Raw genomic sequence first — 17,169 nt, forward strand, 5'->3', positions numbered from 1 at the left:
GGTCTTAGTTGCAGCATGCAGGATCTTTGTTGTGGCATGAGGGATCTTTCGTTGCATTGCACGGGCTTCTCTTTAGTTGTGGCACACAGGCTCCTGGGCATGTGGGCTCTCTAGTTGAGGTGTGTGAACTCAGTAGTTGTGGTGCGCTGGCTTAGTTCCCCCACAGCATGTGGAATCTTAGTTCCCTGACCAGGGGTTGAACCCGCGTCCCCTGCATTGTAAGGTGCGTTCTTTACCACTGGACAACCAGGGAAATCCATAATTAAAATGCTTGAGTCAATGATAAATATTATCAATATCACTATTTATATCTTTTCACCTAATACTGTTCAAATATTATAATGAATTCAATGATCTGGGAACAAATTTGCATTTCAATAAGTCTTATAAAAGGAAACAATTTCTGAGCTCACTGTAGGTGTGACTTAGTGGCTTCCGTATTAGATTGTGGTTAAAGTGTATCTTGGTTTTAGAACACACATGGACAATCTTCATAAATCCTTTAAGCATTTCAGCAGATAATTAATTATCATATCTGGTCGGGCCTGAGCAGATTCAACTTCAGGAGCTGCTGTCGAGGCTGGTGTATCTCAGGTGTGGGAAACCTTCATATCACCTGTGGAAGAGGTGAATGGGCACTCAGCTCATGGGCACTCAGCTCAGTTTCTGTTTCCCTTGTGTGTCAATTCCAGTCCTAAGTACAGTGTGCCATTTTCATGGACCCAGACTGCTGAAATTAAACGGATCTACAGAAAAAAGAACCTTCTCAGTAGAGGACACAACTTCCAACTGTATGGGGCAGGGCATTTCATCATCCTGGTTGTTCTAGAGCAGGGCTTTTCAAACTTCAGTGGGCACAAAAATCACTTGCTGACAAGAGACTCCCAAAGATTCTGATTCAGTAGGTCTGGGGTGGAGATTGTGCCTTTCTTACAAGCTTCCACATTCTAGAGGTACTCAAGGTATGGATTCAGACCAACAGTATTGGCCTCGCCCAGGAGCTTGTTAGAAATGCAGGATCTCAGGCCCCACCCTAGAGCTACTGAATCAGAATCTGCATTTTAACAGGACCCCTTGGGTGATTCGTCCTCCATTAAAATTGGGGAAACACTGCTCTAGATCACTGTTCCCCAAAGCACCAAGGTTTAAGTATCACTATGGAAACCTGAAGTGAGTTTAGATGGTACATAGATGTATCTTAATAATCGTTAAGTTGATTTTTATTATTACCATCTATTTATGGCAAATAATATTGGTTTTCCATTTATGGTAATAATTTAAAGTTTCTTTCGCAAAATAAACAATTTTAAAGTAAGTTCAGGTGGTATGTGGATGTGACAAAAACTATAAAAAGTTGTATGTTTACAAGTGACTTAAGTTAACATGGTGCTTAAGAGCATGGACTCTGGAGCAAGACACCCCGCGTTTGAATGCCTGCCCCTCCAGTAATTCACTGTGTGACTTTGGGCAAGTTTCTTAACCTCAGTGGGCCTTGGTTTCCTCATCTGAAGAATTGGGATATTGTGGGGCTTAAATATGTTCATATATGAAAAGTTCTAAGGATAGTGCCTGACACATCGCAAGGGCTGTATCAGGGCTAACTTACCTTACTATAATCTAGAACACAAATGTTCAAAGACATTTTTATCCCGTGCTTTTTATTTCCCCCTACCTTATCCCCTACTTCCTTGCTTACTCAGATCGACATGCCCCACCTACCCCAAAAACCTAAATATTCCAGGAATTTTGTACCATTGAGGAGAGTGAGAGCAGCAACTTCCATTTGGCCAATAAGAGGATGGTCTTCACTTAACGAGGTGGTTGGTGGGGGGTGGGCATGAGAGCTTACAGGTGGGAAGTCCCAGGAGAGGACTGTGCCCAGAGAATTTGCTCTGAAACAATGAGGAAGTGACAAGAGAAAGTGACCACTCGTACATCATTTTCACCATAACCTGGAAAGAAGGTTTTTAAAAAATTCCTTTATTGTTTTACTTATAGCTTTGGCAACTTTACCACATGTTTTTCGAGAACATTTTGATGTGTGCCTTATATGCTCATGGGCTCTTGAGTTGTGACTTCCTGGTTGCAGGGCACCTTTGATAAATAAATGACTGATTGGTAGAGTGGCAGGACCCTGCTGAAACCACAGTGTGAGAAATGGACCGCCTCACGGGGTTCATTTGCCCGCATTAGTGCAGAGGTGAGAAATCTCTCTTCTCTTTTCCTGACTTCATAGGCAAAGAAACAAGGGACTCAGTAGGACAGTGTCATACAGAGTGAAGTAAGTCAGAAAGAGAAAGGCAAATAACGTATGCTAACACATATACGTGGAATCTAAGAAAAAAACCAAAATGTCATGAAGAACCTAGGGGTAAGATGGGAATAAAGACACAGACGTACTAGAGAATGGACTTGAGGATATGGGGAGGGGGAAGGGTAAGCTGTGACAAAGTGAGAGAGTGGCATGGACATATATACGCTACCAAATGTAAAATAGATAGCTAGTGGGAAGCAGCTGCATAGCACAGGGAGATCGGCTCGGTGCTTTGTGACCACCTAGAGGGGTGGGTTAGGGAGGGTGGGAGGGAGGGAGATGCAAGAGGGCAGAGATATGGGAACATATGTATATGTATAACTGATTCACTTTGTTATAAGGCAGAAACTAACACACCATTGTAAAGCAATTATACTCCAATAAAGATGTAAAAACAAAACAAAACAACAACAACAAAAACAAGACCATAAAGAGTTATGAGTGCCCAGAGAAGCTTATTTTCAGATTCCTATTCAAATGTATTTTTAGAACCAGCAAAAGATGCTTTTGTCAAATAGTAGCTTATATTTTAAAAATAGGCACATTTTCTGTTTGTGAACAGCTGTGATCTGACAAACTATACTTAGGGGAGAAAAGTGATGATGACAAGAGCAACTAGTGTGTAAAATTGTAGAACATGAATTATTTCTCTCTGAAATAACTCACAAAGCTCAGCATATTTAACTGTTTGTTTTTGGGGTTTTTTTTTTTGCGGTACGCGGGCCTCTCACTGCTGTGGCCTCTCCCATTGCGGAGCACAGGCTCCGGACGCGCAGGCTCAGCGGCCATGGCTCACGGGCCCAGCCGCTCCGCGGCATGTGGGATCTTCCCGGACCGGGGCACGAACCCGTGTCCCCTGCATTGGCAGACGGACTCTCAACCACTGCGCCACCAGGGAAGCCCCACCTTTTCTTATTGTTACTTGTGGCAGTGGAGAGGATGGTGGTATGATGCTGATAAATATAGCTTCAATTAAGTGTCTGCTTTGTGTCAGGACCTGTATTACGTTCTTCATCTACAGTCTTTGTTTTAATTCTGATAACAAACTAAGAGTTAAGCATGGTAGCTGTTTTACAAATAAAGAAAATGAGACTCAGTTAGGTTAAGTAACTTGACTAAGGCCACACAGCTGGGGAAAAGCAGCGGCAGAAGTAGAACCCAAGTCTGACTGTGAGACCAGCACTGTCCCCCACACTCGGGGTCTCACGTGGAAACAGTGTTAGTTCTGTTCCTCTTGCCACCCTCCCCTCTAATGGTGTTTGAAAACCTGCATCTCGATGCTGGTTTTCAGAGTTATTTCATGAGTTGGGAGAAAATATAAAAGCCTTTGAGAATCTGGCTTTTTTTATCCTAAGCATTTTTTAATACACTGCAGAGCAAAATGACATTTTTAAATGTACGGGAGAGCACAAAGCATCAAAGAGCTCATGGGTACAGCCTGTGACTTCCTGGAGCCCTGCATTCTTAACTGTCAGATTTTAACAAATACTTCTCTAGATAATTGCTTAATTACTGTATCTGTCAAGAAAAAGCCTTCACAGCCATCAAGTACTAAGTATAAAAATATGCTTTCATCCTGGAGTTTGAAAAATCATTCCTGAGATTTCAGCAAGACAGAAGCCCAGTGGCACATGGTCACTCTCAGATTTGTAAGGATAAAACTAGATGGAGAGTAAAGGATGCTGAGGTTAGGGGGAGCACATGGAAGAATTATATCGATACTTACCTGTAGGAGGTCCTTTTCACTCGAGGGTCTCTAAAATACTTTGCAAAATGGAAGTAGATAAGTAATATGATCTGAATTATACCAAGTTAGTAAAACAAAGAAATGAGGTTTTGGATCAGAAAGGCCAGGGCTTTTATGCAGCTCTGGTACTCCTGCTGAAACTTAGCAGAAACTACATAACCTCTCTGAGACAAAATTTGGTTTATCTCTACTATGGAAATGTCAGCATCTACCATCGAGTTGTTGAGAGGATTAAATAAAACAGTGTATTATAAATACTTAGTACAGTGCTGAATATATATAGGGGGTCCAAAAAGTTATACAGTCAATTCCCATTATTCATGGATTCCACAGTTTGCTAATCACCTACCCTCTAAACTTTATTTGTAACCCCAAAATCAATAGTCGGAGGTGACTTCACGGTTATTCACAGACATGCACAGGGAGGGGAAAAGCTCGAGTCGCGTCATGCACACGTTCCCAGCTGAGGCTGAACGAGCAGCACTCTGCCTTCTCATTCCAGCTCTCACACTGTAAACAAGTGTCCTTTTCATATTCTATTTAGTGCCATGTTTTTCAAATTATTGGGCTTATTGTTGGTGATTTCACTTCAGTGCCCCCCCCGCCCGCCCCAGGTATAGTGCTATAGTGCTGCCTAGTGTTCTTGAACACAGGAAGGCTGTGATTTGCCTTATGGAGAAAATATGTATGTTAGATAAGCTTTGTTCAGGCATGAGTTATAATATGAATGAATCAACAATCTATTAAACATAGTATCTTTAATCAGAAACACTAATATATAAAACAAAGTTATATATTAATCAGCTGACAAAAATCTTGTGACCAGCGGCTCACATGGGCCTAACCCTTTGGTCTCTCCTAGGAGCAATGGTTCAGGTATTTGCTAACTCAGTGTTCATGGCAACTGTAAAGAACTTAGCTACCATGAATAATGAAAATCAGCTCTAAACTTATGGCTACCAGGGGGTAAGGGGGTGAGGGATAAATTGGAAGATTGGGATTGACATAAACACACTACTATATATAAAATAGATAACTAATAAGGACCTACTGTATAGCACAGGGAACTCTACTCAATACTCTGTAATGGCCTATATGGGAAAAGAATCTAAAAAAGAGTGGATATATATATTTGTATAATTGATTCATTTGCTGTACATCTGAAACTAACACAACATTGTAAATCAACTATACTCCAAAAAATTTTTTTAAAAATTTGAAAAAAGAAAAGGAGAATCAGTTCTATTCAATTTAGTTCCATATTAGGTTGGTTAAATATTAGTGACTCTAACAAATTAACTCCAGACTCTCCATGGTTTAACACAGAAGTTTATTTTTCATGAATGTAAAGTCTAATCAGGTGTTTGGCAGATGGCCTTAAAATGGAGAGTCAGGGACCCAGACTCATTACATCCATGGCTCTGCCCACAGTAGAACCTTTGCTTCCAGCCAGTGGATGGAGGAAGACAGAAAAGTAGTGGATGGAAAGTCTTTATGGGCCAGCCTAGAGACAGAGCACATCACTTCTGCCTTCATTCTGTTGGCCAGAGCTTAGTCACATGGTCACACCTAACTGCAAAGGAGGCTGGAAAATATAATCTGTGTGCTGAGGGCTTACATGAATAGTTGTGCCACAATTCTCCTTAAAATTATTTCCTGCAGTCATTTTTCTTTGGATAAATGGCAAAACCCTTAGTAAGAGACATTTAAGTTTTGTAAGTTACTCTTCTGAACCCATTACCATTCTGCACCAAGGGAAGCAAGTCTGTCTGCTCTCATGTGTCTTAGTTAAAAGATAAAATCCTTATATAATGAGACCATATTTTCTCTTGTTCTGTTACTACTTCAGCCAACCCTTTATTCCCTGCTATAAATTTTTGACTGAAATTATTTTGCCACTGAATTAAGGATCATGTAAAGAATATACCCAACGCCTTCTATGAAAGAAAGTGTTGAAATACAAACAACTGATCATTTATATTTGTTTCAAGTAATTTGTGGGCTCACATCCAACCTGCTTTAGCATTCAGCCAGTAAAATGCCAACTCTGTCTGACCCTATGTTACTGTGTGTATTAGATTATATAATAAAATAATATTGATGCTACCTGGAAGAAGTATATACTGTCCTCTGGGATCTCTGCCCAATTCTACTATAGTTTTATGCTGTGGACTCTGATGAATATTTTTTTTTTCAGTCTTTCTGTCCTAGTTTTACTATCAAGGAAAGAGGCAGTGACATAGTAATTATCAAGCCCCTTTCAGGGGACTGCTTTATAGGACAATTGTGGTCTTCTATAATGATCAACTCATGCACCTCTTTGGAACTCTTAAGAAAACTATCATGGACTCTTTCTCCCCAGAATTGAACTTATACATATATTTTATACCATTCAAAATGTCTGTACCATTTTAGGGGATTCTAAAACAGGCCAGTACTGTATGATCCAGCAATTCCATTCCTAGGTATATGTCCAAACGAATTGACAGCAAGGTCTTGAAGAGATATTTGTACACCAGTGTTCATAGTAGTATTAGTCAAGATACCCAAAAGGTAGAAACAACCCAAGTGTCCATCGACAGATGAATGGATAAACAAAATGTGGCATATACATATAATTGAGTAATGAGGAATGAAATTCTGGTACATGCTACAACATGAATAAACTTTGAAGACATTATGTTAAGAGTAATAAGTCAGATACAAAAGGACAAATATTGTATGATTCCACTTACTTAAAGTACCTAGAATAAGCAAATTCACAGTAACAGAAAGTAGAGCAGAGGTTACCAGGGTTTGGAGGGAGTAGGAATGGGGAAGTATTGTTTAATGGGTGCAGAGTTTCTGTTTGGAATGATAAAAAAAAAGTTCTGAGAATGGATAGTGGTGATGACTGTACTTGATACCACTGAATTGCATACTTCAAAACTGTTAAAATAATAAATTTTATGTTATGTATATTTTACCATAATTTAAAAAAAAACAATCACGTTGAAAAGAGCCCGGACGTGAGAACCTGATAAGCCTGGCTGGGTTCCAATCCCAGGTCTACCAGTTACCAGCTGTGTATGACTTTGGGTAAACTACTTAGTGTCTCAGAATGTCATTTTCCCTACCTATAAAGTTGGGAATAAACTACCGACCTTAGAGGATTGTTGTGGAAATTAATGTGATTAGCCTGCCACATATAGCCACTATTTAAAAAGGTAAAGAAAACTAGTATATATTAAGCAAGCAAAATCCAGTGGACTGTGTTAAGAATAAAGTACCACGTTACATAATTGCTTTTTGCCTCTAGGAAATAAGAATATTAACACAGAATAATACAGGAGGGCAGCAACTGAGTCTATGGAGCTGCCCCAGGAGCCAGAGCTGTCATATCCCCTCCTCTTCCACCTCCTGTTGCAAACAGTAAAGGCCCTTCGTACAGTTAAAAAAAAAAAAGAATAATACAAAGGAGGTAGGATTTTAGCATTGAAGAAACAGAGGTGCAGGACTTGCTTGAGCTTTCCAGTGACTAGAAGGACAGAAAGAACACAAAATTACCCTTGCCTAAGTCTGAGGTTTATTTCTGTTTCTGCTTAAATTGTTTTTAGATTCTCTAGGTTTTCCTCATTTTTGTAAACTGTTGGGGATTTTCTGCAGTATAGGTTTTAAGTCTTTGCAGTGGGTCTTGATATAGATTTGAAAACACAAATCCATATTCAAACCTATGCATGCAAACACACACTCTACAGAGCAATGCCATATTTATCTGGAGATCAGACATCCTACAATATTAACTCTTTGGGACATAACCATTTTTGCAGAAGCATGCCCCAAAGCCCTCCGTGTAGCAAATGCCAGATATTAAGTCTTTGCTGAGAAGTGTCATGACCCCACGCAGATGACTGTATAGAAACCACAACAGAAAAACAGCAAGCAAAGTTAAGAGTGACAGCAGAGAAGGAAGCAGGAAGATAGCTAATGCCCGTATAAGCCTGGCTGGAGGCTGGCAACATGAGTAACCGCTGAGCCTGCCACATTCAGAAAAGGTTAAATTTCATTCCATTTGCTCTGCTTAGGAAAATGGGGGTATGTGCAGAATATTTTTAAATTGCATCCAAAATGATAAAAGTTTAATGCTTAAAGAGGTAGAATCTGTTATTTGCAGTACTCATTATGGAGTGAAGTGTTGTTATTTATTAATACGCTCTGTTTACACTGAGACATAAATAGCTAAATTTTATCCGTTTTGTCACCTAATTCTTTCTAAAAATCTAGCTATTTCTTTCAGTCTCCAGCACTTGACACAATGCCTGCCTCACAGTGGGCACTCAGTATTTATTGAAAGAAGAATGAATGAATGAATGAGCGGGCAAGTGAAGGAATGAAACTACCTCTAACATTTGTATGCCTGCCTGACGTGTATTACCTGTGCGTGAATAAAGACATCCAAGTTTAAACTCACCCTTTTCTCCTTTTCAGAGCAGAGACCATTCTCCTGGGACCATTCCTAAGAAAGAAACACCCACGCTGTGACATATGCCACTGCCACCGCCACTGCCACCTCTGCCTCCGCCTCCCCCCCCATCAGCGCCCCCGGTAAGACCTGGGTTTTTCTTTTTCAGTCTGGTTTACTTGAATACACTTGAGCAGGTTTTAAATGTTCAGAATCAGCCACCACCCAGCTCTGCTATGGCAGGTGGCATCTTTGGTAGCTGGCTCTACGGCTCCAGGGTCTAATTCCAAACCAGCCTGGCCAGGTATTTCCCTTCCCCTTCCGTGGCAGCTCCCACCCTCTACCTCAGCGTCGTCTACATGATTTCTCTTCTAATTCCTGCTGCTCGATACAGGCTTCCCAGAGTCTCCCTAATCGACTGTTTCATCTCACGGGAAACCTCAGAGGGGAGGCCACGCTGAAGTGCATAGCCAAGGAGGCGTGTGCTCAGAGTCAAGTTCCAGTGTGTGATCTGGGTGGTGCTAACAGTAGCTTGGGCTTCAGTTGCCAGGTTCTGGGACCAAGTAAGAGGAGTGTCATGTGAAATGCACAACAAAATATAAATCTCTAAATGAAATCTCCCTATCTGTACAAGACTGAACTCAGTCTATTTCGCTTTGTGTTGTCTCCCTTGGAGTTTGGTTTGGGCTTAGGAGAGGCCCAGAGAGTGGTTATTTTGTTTTAGGACAGGGCTTCCCACCCTTACCACCACTGACACTTGGGGCCAGGAATAGAGCCTTACCCGCTATCCTGCCGCTGGGGTGCACACCTCTCCACAGATGCGTGGATGACATGACCGCGGGAGTATAGGTTATGAAAGGAGGGTCTGAGGCCCTGCTGCACGGTCACCAGCCTTGGTGAGAACGAGGGTATGCTTGAGGTCCTATGTCACCCCCATGACATTAGCGTGGCACACTGACCGTATCTGAAGCGCTGGGGCATACACCTTCCTGAAACTTGGCCCTTGCCCTTGAAGAGAGTGGAAGGAAAGCACATGATGTGAGTTATACCTGAAAGCTCTCTGGCCAATATATAGAAAGAATAGGAATCAGTACTGAATTTCCACTGCCGAATTTGACACAAAGAAGGCATGGAGATGAACAGTTTATAAGTGAAAGAAGCATACAGGAAACTATAATGTGGGTCTCACACAGACTTGCTGGGCCTGAAGAAGCACAACTTAAAGTAACTCCCAATACCACAGTATGTCCATAAACTTAGCCAGAATAAATAAACTTATCAAAACCCATATTGTTGGGGACTTGGGGAAATAAACTCTTTTAAACATTGCTGGTGACATACCTGGGACTCAACAAATGTTGAATGAGTCTTTCCGGAGTGTTCTCTGACAAAAAACAATAAGCCTGAATATATCGCTTTTTCCCCTGGTAATCAAGTAGTTTTATTTTTGAGACTGACTTAAGAATTTAACCCTAAAGGAACCAAAAAAAATTTATACAGTATGTGCACAGCAACGCTAGTTATTCTAGTGAAAAATTAGATCTTAAATGGTTTGTGAGAACTAAATGAACTGTATTGTCATGCTGTTAATTAAAAATTGCATTATGTTAAAGTGTTAATTAAAAATTACATTTATAACTGTGCTGATAATGGAAAGTAGATATGGAATGATGAATTAAAAACAATGCACATTTTGTGCATCATGAAATCAGCTATATATGTAATAAATAGGAAAGACCAGAAAAGAATTTTGAATGCTGATAATAAAATTTTAACTTTCATTAGGGAGTCTTTTTCTTTTAATATGCTTAAGTTCATAATAAACAAAAATAATTCTGCATTTGGATAATTCTTGCATTCCCTTCCCCATTCCTAAATTTTTTTTTTTTTTTTTGCTACCTATCTCATGGAGGAACTGATCAATTTAGGAGGAAAACAACCATGTAAATTTTAATTTTTTTGTTTTTGTAGATTTATTCATTTATTTATTTTTGGCTGCATTGGGTCTTCATTGCTGCATTCGGGCTTTCTCTGGTTGTGGCTAGCGGGGGCTGCTCTTCGTTGTGGTGCGCGGGCTTCTCATTGCGGTGGCTTCTCTTTGTTGCGGAGCATGGGCTCTAGGCATGTGGGCTTCAGTAGTTGTGGCACATGGGCTCAGTAGTTGTGGCTCGTGGGCTCTAGAGTGCAGGCTCAGTAGTTGTGGCTCATGGGGTTTAGTTGCTCCGCAGCATGTGGGATCTTCCTGGACCAGGGCTTGAACCCATGTCCCCTGCCAGGAGGATTCTTAACAACTGCCCCACCAGGGAAGTCCTTTAATATTTTGTTAAGACGCATTTTTCTACAATCTGGGAAAAATATTTACAGTGCATATTATAGGCAAAGAATGAACAACCTGAGCATATAAAGAGCTCTTAGGGATCAATATGGAAAGGATGAGTAGAAAATGGGCCCAGGATATGACCAGGCAGAAGAAATACAAATGTTTCAACCTCACTATAATTGAATAAACACAAATTAAAATAATGAGAAATCATTTTCATCTATCAGTTTGGTGGTGGTACTTTTTAAATGTTGCCTGGAGTGTTAGGAACCAGGCACTTATAACATTTTTTTTTAGTGGTTGATTTATTTATTTACTGCTACAGGCACATCCATTGCCCCCTTCCCATTTACCCATACCCACCGTACACAAGGTTGGATGATTTGATTTAAGAAGTCTGCGGCATATAGTCATTTGTTATACCAGGTACTTATACCTCTTAATAGGAGCAAATATTGGTATAATCCCCTAAAACACAATTTGTTAATATGGATTAAGTCCCTTTAAAAAGTGGTTGTACTCAATGACCTAGTTTCACTTCAAGTAATTTCCTTTCAGTAACTCATCATAGTGTACAGAGATTTTTAGCTATAGATTATTAATGAGAGCATTATTGTGATAGCAACCAAAAAAAAAAAGAAAGAAAGGAAACAATCTAAATATTTAAAACCAGAAGATTCAATAAAAAATGATTATGTAATCCACAAAACAGTATTCTAGGTAGCACTGAAAATCATATCAAAATTATTTTGTAACTCCCAGTATAATAATTGATTCAGGCAAGGATCATTCGTGAAACCTAAAACCACTTAGGGAAATGTTTTGGAGAACAGGATGTTCACAGGATCCCAAGTGGCACCCACAGATTACTTCTAATTACAAAGGGGAAATGTACCTTTAACAGGGATCAAAGTGTCACCTGTCATAGAATGACCTTTACACAGCCTTTTGCTGTGATGCAACAAGAAATACATAGTATCACCCTGCAGTGACCTGCCAAAAATTAGTGTTCTTTGAGCAAGCAACTAGGCACATCCAGAATGTGGGACCTTCTACGACAGAGGTTGGCAAACCAGAGCAGAACCCATGGTTCAGTTTTGGTACAGCCCTCGAGCTAAGAATGGTTTTTACATTTTCAAGTGATTGAAAGCAATCAAAAGAAAAATAATATTTTGTGCATATGAAAAATATATGAAATTCAAATTTTAGTCCATAAACAAAGTTTTATTGGATGACAGCAATGCTTATTCATTTGCATATTGTCTCTGGCTGCTTTTATGTTACAGTGACAGAGCACCAATTAAACAACTTGTCTCCCCCCAAAGAAGAATTCTTTTCATCTCACTAGTTGACCTGTGTTTTAAAAATTATATTCAGGGGCTTCCCTGGTGGCGCAGTGGTTGAGAGTCCGCCTGCCGATGCAGGGGACACGGGTTCGTGCCCCGGTCCGGGAAGATCCCACATGCCGTGGAGCGGCTGGGCCCGTGAGCCATGGCCGCTGAGCCTGCGCGTCCAGAGCCTGTGCTCCGCAACATGAGAGGCCTGCGTATCGCAAAAAAAAAAAAAAAAAAAATTATGTTCAATTATTATTATTTTGTTTTGAATTTCATCAATAAAAATTTTGTGGGAATTTGTTTTCTTTTTTCTTATATCGTACTTACAGAACATCCCTGATTTTGCCTCTTGGCCCACAAGGCCTAAAATACTTACTATCTGGCCCTTTACGGAAGAAGTTTTGCCAACACGTGTACCTACAAGATAGCTGGCTTCATTCAGCCTTCCTTTTGTCACCAGCAGCCAGTGATCTTGGTACACTTGCATCAGATCATGTCCCCTTCCCCATCACTTTTCAAGGGCTTCCCATCCCCCTCTTAACTGTGGGCCGCTCCACTTGCATGACCCGGCCCCTGCCTACCTCTCAGACCTCATATGGTGCCCCTCTCCCCATGTCTTCTACTCCAGGACTTTAGCATGGCTGTTTCTTCTGCTTGGAAAGCTCTTTCTGCTCAGCTCAGCCCAGGTGTCCCTTCCTTGAAGCATCATTTCCTCACACCCCACACTGGCATTCATAACATACTTTTAAACCCCTCCTTCATAGCAGTTATCAGTTTTTCAGTTAGTTTTTATTTGACTGGGGTCCACATTTTCTGTTTTGTGGTCTTTTCTGTCCCTAGTGCCTGGCTCACAATAGCTACTCATTGAATGAATGGATGGATGGATGCATGACTGAATGAATACCTGTGTAAATAGCATTAGGAAATGGAGTTAAACTCTTCATAAGCAGTGTTCAGGACTTTAAACATCTACGCTTATGGACCAGCATGGCAGATTTTATTATATGTAATCTTTGCAAGGAGGGGGCATTTTGTGTGATATGTCTGATCAGGCTTCACCTTAGCTCTGGAAGATCTGGGGATTAGACCAAGGCTAAAAGTGTTTTGATTTTTCCCTCCTAACCTCTCACCTTTCCCCTTCCTGCCCCTCCCATTCTCGTCTCCTCCTCTCCCTGATGTGCATCCTTTGGAACCGAGAAAAGGGCTGATGGGCCTTGCTGAAGTTCTGAAGCAGGCTCTAAGTGAAAGCCAGACAGCCCTCGTCATCTGGTTTCCCTTCTTTTCTTGCCCCTATTTCCCTGTCTTTTGAGCACTACTCCTTTGTCTCATCCCTTTGAAATCCAGAAACCATATAAAAATTGCCCACATGGTACATTGGTCCACTTATAATGAAATTATTGTTGCTTTGGTTACACAATGTAACTTTTTTAAAAAATCTGAAGAAAATACAATGGATTTGATTTTTGAAACGCAGCAAAATTTTTACTGAGCTTTTGTTTTCCAGTCTTCTTTGGCCCCTTGGTAGTGTCCAAGACGTGAGAAGGAACTCCTTGAGGGCCTGTGATTTGTCTTCTTTTTTGCCCCAATTGTGTAACATTATCTACAAAAGAGGAAGGGACTATATGGGTCTCTGACCAGATGATAAATTCTTTGGAGTTGGGTTGCCTAGGCAAAGCCTAAAAGAAGATTTGTAAAGTTTTATAGCATTATTTTTTAATGTTGCTGTTCAAGCTTAAATATCCCAAGGAGGCAACAGTACTCCTAGGGGGGGCCTATGTCTTATTATTTAAAATCAAAAGGAAAACTGGCTTGATAATCATTTCTTTTCCATGATAAGCAAAACTCTAAGTAGAAAGACACCATGGATCCAGGTACTCCTCTGCCTGCCTGTTCCAGGGGTAACATTTAATAAAGTGCTGGAGGGAAATTACAATGAGAAGCATATTGTTCTGTTCCCTCATTACTCTTTGCCAGAGTCTTTGTTTGCATTCAGGAAACTCAGTGAGATGATTTTTCTCCTTGCAGTGTAACGATTGCATGATTCATGGGTGGGGTAGACTTCCCAGTGTCAGGAAATACCAGCTGAGGCTTACATGGGGAGGTTTTCCCACCATCTCTAGGATGCAGGAGCTCATGTGGTATAAAAAACATGTCAATCTGTGAAAGAAAATGTGGAAAATGAAGTGGTATCTGAAGCCCCATAAGAGCCTCTTTTGGAGTTTTGCGTTTGCTGTGGTTAAAAAAAAAAAAAAAGACAGGGGTCGGGGGCCGTAGGTGGAAGGGGGCTCAGTAGAATTGCGTATTACCCTATATTCTGGAAACGGTAATTTGCATGTTGACTGGTGCATTTAGAAGAATGAGAGGCTTAAAAACTCTTAAATACTGTCACTCACTTAGATTCTCCTGACATTCTGGTGCTTTGATTAGTGTCACTAATGAGGGATTGGGGACGTTTACCCAGGGTTGACAGTGGCCACTGGGACAAGGAAAAGTCTTTTGCATTAGTCCAAGCTATTAGGAGAGTATTAAGTTGACATTTGGTCCTTGCTTAAAACAGTTTGCAAAAGTGCACGTCTGCCTTCAAGTAATTTTAAGAACGAGATCCTCCCTTTCTCCTCTGCCGGTTTGTACCTGCAAGCAGTAACAGGGCTTCAGTGAAAAAACGAGGCAGTCTGTAGCAGATTTACTTGGTCTGCAAGAGAGGTGTGTCAGGACCTGCCACTCATACTTCCAAAGGGCCATTCAGCACGATATTTAAATGTGTTTCTTTTTCACAGCTGTCAGGTAGGAGGCATGGCAGGAAAAAAAGGAGAAGCTTGCAGTGGTGTGCTGGGGGCAGCAATTGTGCACTCAGAACGCCTGGAACTTGGCAAGAAAAGCCTGCGAGCGCTTGTTAAAGGCCTTTATCAAATTGCATAGGAGCCCAGGAGCCTAAGCCGTTCACACAGCGTCTGAGCCGAGGGATATGGCAGGAAGCTGCCATGGGCCAGGAGGCCAAAGGGCAGCCGTTGAAAGCCTCAGCCATCTCGGTAGCCGCAGTTACTATCTGGAGCTTAATTTTACTCTGGAATCTGCTGGCTCTTTGCCTTTGAAATCTTTTACAATTACAGTGTAACTAACAATTCCTAGAAAAACTGCCAGTGAACTACTTCCCCTACCCAGGGTTGTCTTTTCATATATGCACGGTTATACTGAGGAGGGCCACGTTGATTTGGAGCCTGGGCTCTTTGGGGCTATGTACCCCTTCCCCCAGACTGCGCTTTCCTTTCTTGCCATAAAAGAGAAAAAATGACCAACATCAGGTTGTTGCTGGCAATCAGATATCCAGCCCTGACCCGGTCGAGAAAGCTGCAAGCGAGGGATGAGGGGTGCTGTGATCTTGGGAGCACGAGCATATCCTTGCAGTGGGGTATTGGCAGCTAGAAAAAGTCATGTTTCCTAGGATGCTTAATGAAAAGACAGGTAACGTGAAGTGGAAAAAGCAGGCTACATATGGGTAATGTGGTCCCAACTCTGTAAAACAAAACTCTGTGTACTGCTCATTTGTGTGCTCTCAGATCAAGACAGTAAGGAAATAGTACACATACAATGATAACATTGCTGGTTATCTGGGGGCCGTATGCATGATTTCTGTTTTCTCGTTTGTATGATTCCACATTTTCTCAAATATCTACATGGAGCATTTATTACTTTTATAAAGAGAAGAAAAGGTTTTAAGAAAGAAAAAGGAATGAATAATCATTTACCTACTGATCATATAATAATGATCTACAATAATAATAACAGGCATCTACTGAACAGCTATTGTATACCAGGTACTGTGCCAGGCGCTTAATGAGGATTATCTAAATTCATATTTACAGTAATCCAGTGAGGTGGGATGATAGTGCCCTTTTACAGATGAGGAAACGGAGGCACAGAGAGGTTACTAAGGTGCCCAGTGTCATACAGCCAGTAAGTGATGGAGGCTGGATTCCTCCCCAGGCTCTCTGAGAGCCTTACTGCTCTGTGTTCTACTGCTTCCAAATATATATACAGCTGGAATAAGCAGTGGATGACCACAGCATCAAACACTTATGTAGTGCTTACTGTATGCTTTGTGTTGTCCTAAGGTGCTTAGCGCATAATTGAATTAATCCTCACAGTAACCCTTTGAGGCAGGTACTGTTGTTATTCTCGAGGATGAGTTAACTGCGGCACGGAGGGGAAGTGACTTACACTGGATCACACAGCTAGTAACTGGCAGAGCCATGGTTTGCATTGCTGGCAGAATGGCGCCAGAGTCTCTGCTCTGAACCACTAAACCAGCTGCCCTTTGCTGTAGACCTTCTCAGATTCAAGGGGTAGGGGTAGATTACCCCTACCCCTTGAATCTAAGAGCCAGGAGATCAATGGTTCCCCTTTCTCACACCTAGGACAGAGCTCCCAGATTTCTTCCTGTATCCCCAAGCCTCCTCCTAAGATTGCTCTTTTCTTTTTTTTTTCTTTCCTTTTCTTTATGGTTCCACCATTTCCCCTCACTTGCTTATTGGTTTTTTTCTCCTTTTTTAATAGAAAAAAAAAACATCTTGCAAGACACCCTCTGAATAAAACCCATGGTTTAAAAGCAGAGAGTCAGCATTAAAGAAGCAGGTACAATGCCAAAAACCCCTCCGTTTTGTCTTGTCTTTAGTTTACAGCTGGGCTTTTTATGGACTCAAGAAAACAGGCTCTCTGCTAACAGTGCAGGGCACACAGTGGAGACAATAAGTGCCTTTGAGCTCAATGACTGCAGACTGTGTCCTTAAATTTGACCAAACCATCATGCTAATTTACTGAGCTTTTGCTGCACGGAATTACCCAGTTTCTGCCTCTGAAGAGTTTAGAACCTGAATCCAGGGAAGACTGGACTCAGTCATGGAAGTGCTGAAAGTATAGTTGATTATTCCCAGACCAGAACACTGTCCCTTGCATTGCTTCTTCATTACGTATTTCCTGCATATGGGACCCTTGAAGTCTTACCTTTAAAGAGCC

At 41.2% G+C, this 17,169-nt stretch overlaps 1 protein-coding gene across 1 annotated transcript in view; it reads left to right on the plus strand.

Moving 5' to 3' along the window:
- Positions 1-17,169, plus strand: part of WIPF3 (WAS/WASL interacting protein family member 3) — a 90,799-nt gene that overhangs the window by 15,523 nt on the left and 58,107 nt on the right. The window contains exon 2 of the mRNA XM_060020660.1: positions 8,529-8,645. Coding sequence (XP_059876643.1) covers positions 8,586-8,645 — 60 coding nt within the window. The 5' untranslated portion in view covers positions 8,529-8,585. The remainder of the gene's footprint in view (positions 1-8,528; positions 8,646-17,169) is intronic.

This window comes from Delphinus delphis, chromosome 9 (genome assembly GCF_949987515.2).
Source record: "Delphinus delphis chromosome 9, mDelDel1.2, whole genome shotgun sequence".
Taxonomy (NCBI): Eukaryota; Metazoa; Chordata; class Mammalia; order Artiodactyla; family Delphinidae; genus Delphinus; species Delphinus delphis.